Source organism: Tupaia chinensis, unplaced genomic scaffold (assembly GCF_000334495.1).
Source record: "Tupaia chinensis unplaced genomic scaffold, TupChi_1.0 Scaffold147500_2, whole genome shotgun sequence".
Classification (NCBI taxonomy): domain Eukaryota; kingdom Metazoa; phylum Chordata; class Mammalia; order Scandentia; family Tupaiidae; genus Tupaia; species Tupaia belangeri.
In genome coordinates this window covers 539,840-547,374 of record NW_006207352.1, presented here as the reverse complement: position 1 = coordinate 547,374, position 7,535 = coordinate 539,840, and the positions used below count along the sequence as shown (strand labels likewise).

The following is a 7,535-nucleotide window of genomic DNA, read 5'->3' as shown; positions in this document are numbered from 1 at the left end:
TTTGTGGCTGGCTCCGTGCTGCGGCCGCCGGGCAGTCCCCTTGGCTGATGCGGTGGGATCCTGAACCATTTCCCACCGTGCCATTGCTCGGAGACACTGCCCTGCCCTGAGTCTTGAAAACACATAACACTCCTTGGGACCAGCAGTTAGCATAATGGCTATGTCGCTGCACTCCCATGCAGTTGACTGCGATTCGAGTCCTGGACCCGGTGGCTTAAACTCATGCCAGGTGTGTGTGCGTGCGTGCCCAAGATCCCGAGAGGAGAATGGAGGAGAAGGGATTGCGGTGTGGCCATTCCCCCAGGGGTGTGTGTGTGATTTCTCACTTTCTGTCTCTCTGTCTCTCTCTGTCCGTCTGGCGAGCGCACGTGCCCTATAGCAAAAACCTCTCCAAAAAAAAAACCACATAACGCTCCTCAACAGCTTTCTAATAAACCTTGTGTTTAAATTCTTAGTTTATGGACTGGACTTAAAACCAAAGAAACTTCCTTAATTCATTCCTATAAATTGTCCTTTTGAAGTCCGGTTAGGGAGTACTTCCTTTTTTTCGGACCCTTTCTCCTTTAAAGCTCTTACATTTGCTGTCAGGCCTGAGTCAGAGCACGGACCACGCGTGTCCCGGAAGCATGGGCATTTTTGTCCTTGGAATATGCTAACTTGGAACAGTAAGTGATCCGCTGAAGAGTTCCTCAGAATGGTTACAAGAGCTCACAGAAGGGGCGCAGAGAACGCCTGTGTCCTGCATGGAGTGGAGTGAGCGGAGCGGCGTCAGTGACGGTCATTTAACAGGAGGGCTGTGGGCGCAGGGACGCCGAGGCTTGGGCTGCGGCAGACTCTAGTCTTTACAATTGTCCCCGTTACCGTTTGAGAAAATAACCTGCTGTTAGAAAAGTGCTTCCTGGGACCAGCAGATGGCGTGATGGCTATGTCGCTGCACTCCCATGTGGTCGATCGTGGTTCGAGTCCCGGACCCGGTGGCTTAAACTCATGCCGGGCACATGTGTGTGCGTGCCCAAGATCCCGAGAGGAGAATGGAGGAGAAGGGATTGCGGCGTGGCCATCTCCTGGGGGGTGATTTCTCGCTTTCTGTCTCTGTCTCTTTCTGGCAAGCGCACGCGCCCTATAGCGAAAACCTCTCCAAAAAAGAAAAGAAAAGAAAAGTGCCCCCTGAGGTCAGTTCGGCACCTGTGCTCGCTGTAGCCACGTCACCATCGTGAAAGTCCCCTGGAGGCCGGCGTGTCCGCTGAGTGTTCAGGGTCGCCCTGCTCCAGCCCGCGTCTCTGCACTTGGATACGGAAACGAGGGTGCATTTGTTCTTTACCTGGCAGCTAGACGTGTGAGCACAGGGCGCCGGGGGCGGCCCACGCAGCCCTGCAGCCGTGGGGCTCCTGGGCCATGGTGGGCACTCTGCCGGGCGTCTCCCTGCGGCTCCGCTCAGAGTTCGTGCCGCACGGTCCCCGTAAAGAAGGGAGACGGCAGACAGGCCGGGCGTCCCACATCCGGAGCCAGACCTCAGTGGTGCTGCAGGGTGGGCCTCGTTGCCGTGTGGTGCTGTAGGTGGTGAGGCCCACACCGTGCCTCATGTGACAGGTCACAGTGCAGCGCTGAACACAGCTGCTTCACGCCGTGTGTCCGGGGGACCCCGCGTCCTGAGTCTGAGCCCAGACTCAGGGGGGCCCACTCCTGTGCAGCTCTTCCAGAGTCTGAAACCCCCACAGCCTGAAGCACTTGGATGTGGGTTTCTCACCCAGGTGCTCCCTGCGGGCAGGGCACTGAGTGGGCGGGTGACGGGACTCTGGCCTTGCAGGGGCACTGAGGACATCACCTCCCCTCACGGCATCCCCCTGGACCTCCTGGACCGCGTGATGATCATCCGCACCATGCTGTACACCCCGCAGGAGATGAAGCAGGTGGGCCCCCGCACCGCTCCCGCTCCCACGTGTCCCGGCACACTCCCGAGCGGAAGCTGGCTCCCCCACGCCGTCCCCTCCCACCTTCCCGGGCCTGGGCCCCCGCCCTGCAGGCCGGGCGGCGCTACATATTTCTGGAAGCGTCAGGACAGCCCCGTGGTCTGGGCTGTGCTCTTGTCTTGGATCCCAGGGAAAGGACGGGGAGAGAGTCAGTCGCTGACAGCCTCAGGGAGGCCACCGGCTCCGAGACAAGCAGGCAGCCGAGAATGCCTTCGGAGCCAGGCCAGGAACTAGAACAGCAGACTGCCAGCAGGTTCTCCGGCCTACACAGGGTGTGCCGTTACCACGGTCTTTGAGGGCTGCCCCCAGGTGCCAGGGACGACACGGAGCAGTGTCACACAGCTCAGAAGAGCACTTGGAGACAGGTCCCTGGATTGCCCGGGCACCAGTGGCTTCGGGTACTCGGGAGCCCTGTGTTGCGGGGGCCAGGGCTGCCGGCCAGGGCCCCCTGCGCTCCGGCTCTGCACCCCGCTGAGCCCCACTGAGCCTGTTGGTACCTCTGGCAAGGCAGGGAGAACTCTCCCCGTGGATCAGGGTCACCAGAGGACACAGGGACCCGGCTACCTGGCACGCCCAGGTCCTTACTGCCAGGGTACAGCTCTAGGGGACAGAACAGCTGCATGGTCCTAGATCCATGTCCTCAGCCTCCGTGCCCCGCCCAGCCATGCCAGGTCCCCTCAGGTGGGCATGGCTCTTTTCTGGCGTGAGCAGGGCCTCGGGCTGTCAGGCCCCTCCTGGGCCCTCCCCAGCAGTCGTTGGCCGCTGTGGCCGTCCAGGTGGCCCTGTCTGTCTGCGTGTCTTTGTCTCCCTTCTCCTCTGTCCTGAAGCTGGGCCCACAGGACCACCAGAGGCCGCCGTGTGAGGGGTCACAGGCCTGGAAGAGCCCAGGCCTCCTTCTGGCGTGGCTGCACGCCCTGCACCTGCCTGCACCCAGGAGTGCCCATGTCAGCCCCAATCCCCAGCACTGGCGTGCGCCAACCAGATGCAGTCAGCACGGCAGACCGTCACACCAATCCCACTCTCCAAACTCCCTGCTCTTTGTTCTGGGTAGAGTGTGCAGGCACGGGGGAGACGGGGGTGCACCCGCCCCACTCTCCCCCAAGCCCGCTGGCCTCGGTCGGGCCCCACGCACTCGCGTACCTGGTGGAGGTCAGGGATTCGAACCACCGCGCTGCCAGCTGTGTGAAGTGCCCTCGTGTCAGCAGGTGTGCTGGCTGCACGGGGGGCAGCTGAGCTCGGACCCCTCGGAGCAACTCACCTGGCTCTACTTGGCCCAACCTGGCCCTGGCCCTGGCTAGGTCCCTGTGCCTGAGAGGGCACACCCACCCGCTGGCTCTGGCTCAGACGGCAGGGACAGGCAGAGTGCCGGGCCTGGCATACTGGCCACCTGGCTGCCCTGCACCCCCCAATACCCGCCTTGTAAGTGCATGCTCTGTGCTGCAGCCCGGGACTGCAGAGCTGCTGCCACCGGTCCGTGCATGCACAGCCTGGGACGGACGCCACATAGGCTCAGCCTCCACGTCTGCCTGCCCTGCATGTCCCAGGTCCCTGCAGGTCGCCTGCTGCCCCAGCCCTTTCCTTGTCGGGTGGCCCCCCCCGCCTCTCTGCACATCCAGGTGCCACCCAGAGCGGACTCTGCACACAGGCGCCATCTGCTGGCAGAGCCCAGCTGGCCGGCCGAGCTCGGCCTGGCCCCAAGTGGCCGGGGTGGAACGGGGACGCCATCTGCTGGCAGAGCCCAGCTGGCCGGCCGAGCTCGGCCTGGCACCAAGTGGCCGGTGTGACAGGGACACAGCGCCCGCCGATGTGCAGCCCTCCGGGCGTGTCACACAGAACCCGCGACCCAAGCTTGTCTCACTGCAGACTTCTGTGCTGGGTGGCAGCAGTGGCCAAGAAGGTGCCACCCGGGGCAGCGTCCGCACGCCCCCACCTGGCCACTCCACCTGCCCTGGCAGCTGCAGGCCGGGCTGGGCCTGCCTTTCCTGGGTCCCATGTCTCCACTCTGGTGTGTTTTTATGGCTTTAATTTAAACAAGAGCTTCTTGATATCTTGTTTACGAAGCTGCCAAAGTGAAAAATTTCTGTATTATATGAGGCCTGGCGTCCTCGAGTTATCTCCGCTCCACAACACACAGCATCGTTATCCCCGCTGCCCTTATCACTCAGAGCGGGCGCGCCCGCAGCGCCGCCGCCTCCCTGCAGCCCGCACAGCCCTCAGACCGCAGCGAGCCCCGATGCGCAGATACCCCGGTGCCGGGAGGCTGGCGGGTCTGGAAAAGTAACTTATTTGATTTATTTAGCCGTCATACTTACCCAGCAAACAAAAAACGCGCTTCTCGTCCAATGTGCACAGGGGCTGCTGCCGGGCTGGGGAGGGCTCAGCCGCACCCTGTGCAGCCAGCACACCGGCTGGCCCAGGCACTCCGCCAAGCTGGCACCACTGGGGTTCGAACCCCTGACTCCACAGGCACACGTGACTGAGGGCTGGCCCTGAGAGGGTTCCCGGAGCTGCATGAGTTGGCACAGGCCTCAGCTCTCTGGGTGCCACCCCTCGGGGCACTGGCTGTGAGGCTGTCCCTGCAATCTGTGCTGTGGCCTCTGCCCCACCCGTGGTGCACCTGAGACCCTGAACAAGGTCCTGGAAGCACCTTTCGGGGCCGGCCCCGTGGCCTGGTGGTTAAGGAAGCTGGATCCCACATGGTCAACTGGTTCAAGCCCTGACACCAGTGGCTTGAAAAACTGCCTGTCAGGCCAGCAGGTAGCTTGGTGGTTAGGCACTGGACTCCCACACACCTGACCATGGTTCAAGTCCCAGACCTGGCAGCTTGCTTTCTCACTTCCTCTCCTGTCTGTAGTGAAAGCACATGCTCCTATAGCAAACTGAAAAGAAAAATAATGATAAAGTAATTGAAAAAGAAATAGCCTGTCACGCGTGGGTACCCCCAATCCCAACAAGGTGGGAAACAGAGGAGGGCTTGTGGCGTGGTGAACCCCCCCAGTCTCCGGGGAGCACACAGACCTCTCAGGAGCGGAGCCCTGGTGAGTGGGACACTGGCGGCCCCTGCTGACTGGCTTCCCTCCTGTGTAAGATCATTAAGATCCGTGCCCAGACGGAGGGGATCAGTATCAGCGAGGAGGCGCTGAACCACCTGGGGGAGATCGGCACCAAGACCACCCTGAGGTGAGCACGTCTGGGCCCAGCCCCCGCCCCCGCCCCGCCCTCTGAGTGCTTTGCACCTGGCTGGCCTGGGGGAGGAGTGGCAGGGCAGGTGGTCCTGGGAGCTGCGGTTTGCCCTCACTTCACAGGTCTTGACACCCCTGTGCCCAGGCCCCTGCAGCCTGTCATGGGTAGAGGGGCGCCCAGAGGTGGCCACGGCTGGGCTGTGTGCGTGTTCGGCCACCCCCGTGGGGTGCAGCTCCCGTCCCCTGTGAGCGTGAGCGACTCGGCCCTCCCGCCCCACACAGGTACTCGGTGCAGCTGCTGACCCCCGCCAGCCTGCTCGCGAAAACCAACGGCAAGGACAGCATCGAGAAGGAGCACGTGGAGGAGATCAGCGAGCTCTTCTACGACGCCAAGTCCTCGGCCAAGATCCTGGCCGGCCAGAGGGACAGGTACCTGAAGTGAGCAGGCCGCGGCCACGCACGGACCCACCGTGGGGTGCTAATAAACCGTGCGGGTCATCTCCAGGCCCTCCCACTTTCCAGGTCTGAGAATAACTTTTTAGCCCAGTTACTGTGAAGGTGAACTGGGGTCCGCGTGCGCCCCACGCCAGTTCCCGCTTCTCGGATGCCACCTCCTGACCCCGCCGGTGCTCTCCCGGGCTCCTCCCGGTGCCGACGGTTTCTCAGACTGGCTTGTTCAACTGGCACCGTTTCGGGGGAGACCGCAGAGCTCCCTGCCCCCCACAGAGGGCACGAGCTGCCCACGGACGCCACCTGTACTGAGGACCTGCCGAGGCCGCCCCAGGGCACCTGCGTCGGTGGGGACGAGCACTGGTTTAGCAGCGGGCTCTGGAGCTTCTTCCCCAGGGGTCGGCTGTGTGAGTGCGGGCGAGGGGTCCCCGCCGTGCCCTCCGGCCATAGCCCAGCCCCCAACTCGCTCTGCTGCTCGTGAGGGCCCAGGTCGCTGTCGAGGAGACCAGCTGTCTCCTCTGCCGTGTCCCTTCCCCGTGTCCCCATGCTGTGCCTGCCTCTACCTTGGCCATAGTCAGCCGAGATGGTGACCCTGCCCTGCCAGCTCCAGTGTGGGGAGCCAGCCTGCCCACAGGGGTCACTATTTGCAGGGGCAGGGACATAGCCACAGACTCCCCAGCCTCCAACAGGCACTGTGGTCCCTGCTGCTGGAGTGACTTCTGGGGCCAGCCCCGAGGGAGAGCCCTGCAGGGCTCCATGGCAGAGGCCAGGCCCACCTGCACGAGTGGCCTGGGTTTTTGGCCTTGGCTTCAGTCGCAGTAGAAGAAGAGCAGAGTGAGCCCGAGAGCTGGTGTACGCTGCTGGCTACACACCACCCGGAAGGCGGGGGCATGCCTGGCCCTGGAGTAGTCCAGGGCAGCAGCAGGGCAGGGCTGTGTCTGCTGTCCCTGGGACCCTGCCACCACTCGGTGCTGCCCAGGGAGATGGCACGCCTGGCTGGCGTGCCCTGGGGAGGGAGGCACTTCTGGGCTGGTGGGCGGGCCAGTTTCCTCCTGGTCCCCAGCAGGGCCTGTGACAGCTGTGTCCATCTTCCCAGGAGGTTTTTACGAGCCACCCCTCCTGAGCGGAGGGGAGGAGTATTTGTTACATCTTATCGGGCTGACACGCAATCTAGCAACAATTACGGCAGCCCCATCTTTTGCACTCTTTCAGCCCCAGTGTGAAAAATCGTTGTGATATTAATGCGAGGCAGGTGGGGGCCGGTGGGCGCCGCTGAGTGCCCTGGGCCCTGCCCGCGCTCTGGTGCCCAGCAACCCAGCGGGTAGGGAGGACAGCTTGTGTCCCAGGCTAGTCCCAGGGGGACTAGGAAGCCCGCACAGGAGCCCCATCCCTGCCGTTTCTTGGAGGGCTGGTTCCCAGCACATCCTGCTGTCTCCCCCAGTGGCGTCTGGCCCAGCAAACCTTCCTCCGATAGAGCAGGTGCTGGAGGGGGTGCAGAGCCTGTCCAAGGGGAGCCAAGGCTCTGGGGCAGGCGGACTGCCTGCGCCCGGACTACACCGTGGTCCACACAGCCGTCCTCTCCTTGGACCCGGGCTTCCTGGTCTTTGGGGTGGGGCTGCGGTGTCAGACCGTCCGAGGACCTGGTGACCAGGTTCGGTGGAGCCCTGCGTTGGTGACCCAGGAATTGGCAGAGCTGGACCTGGAAGGACCGGGACCCCAGCCCGGGCCCAGGGCCCACGGGCGCTCAGAGGCCGCCCCTCCCACTCACGCAGGACCTGGCGGCGGCGCCCGGTGATTAATGGCCCGACCTGCAGCGTGCGCGGCCGTCAGCGCGTCTGGGCGATGGATGCGGCTGTCAGGCCGCCCGGCCGTGCTGACCCCTGCCCGGCCCACGATCAATGGGCGGCGGCGGGGGGGGGGCGGGGCGGGGGGG

General features: G+C 63.6%; 1 protein-coding gene across 1 annotated transcript in view; it reads left to right on the top strand.

Annotated features, from left to right (window-relative positions):
* Positions 1 to 5,671, top strand: part of RUVBL1 (RuvB like AAA ATPase 1) — a 27,839-nt gene extending 22,168 nt beyond the window's left edge. The window contains exons 9-11 of the mRNA XM_006169814.3: positions 1,808 to 1,910; positions 5,059 to 5,150; positions 5,435 to 5,671. Coding sequence (XP_006169876.1) covers positions 1,808 to 1,910; positions 5,059 to 5,150; positions 5,435 to 5,594 — 355 coding nt within the window. The 3' untranslated portion in view covers positions 5,595 to 5,671. The remainder of the gene's footprint in view (positions 1 to 1,807; positions 1,911 to 5,058; positions 5,151 to 5,434) is intronic.
* Positions 5,672 to 7,535: the final 1,864 nt, after the last annotated feature.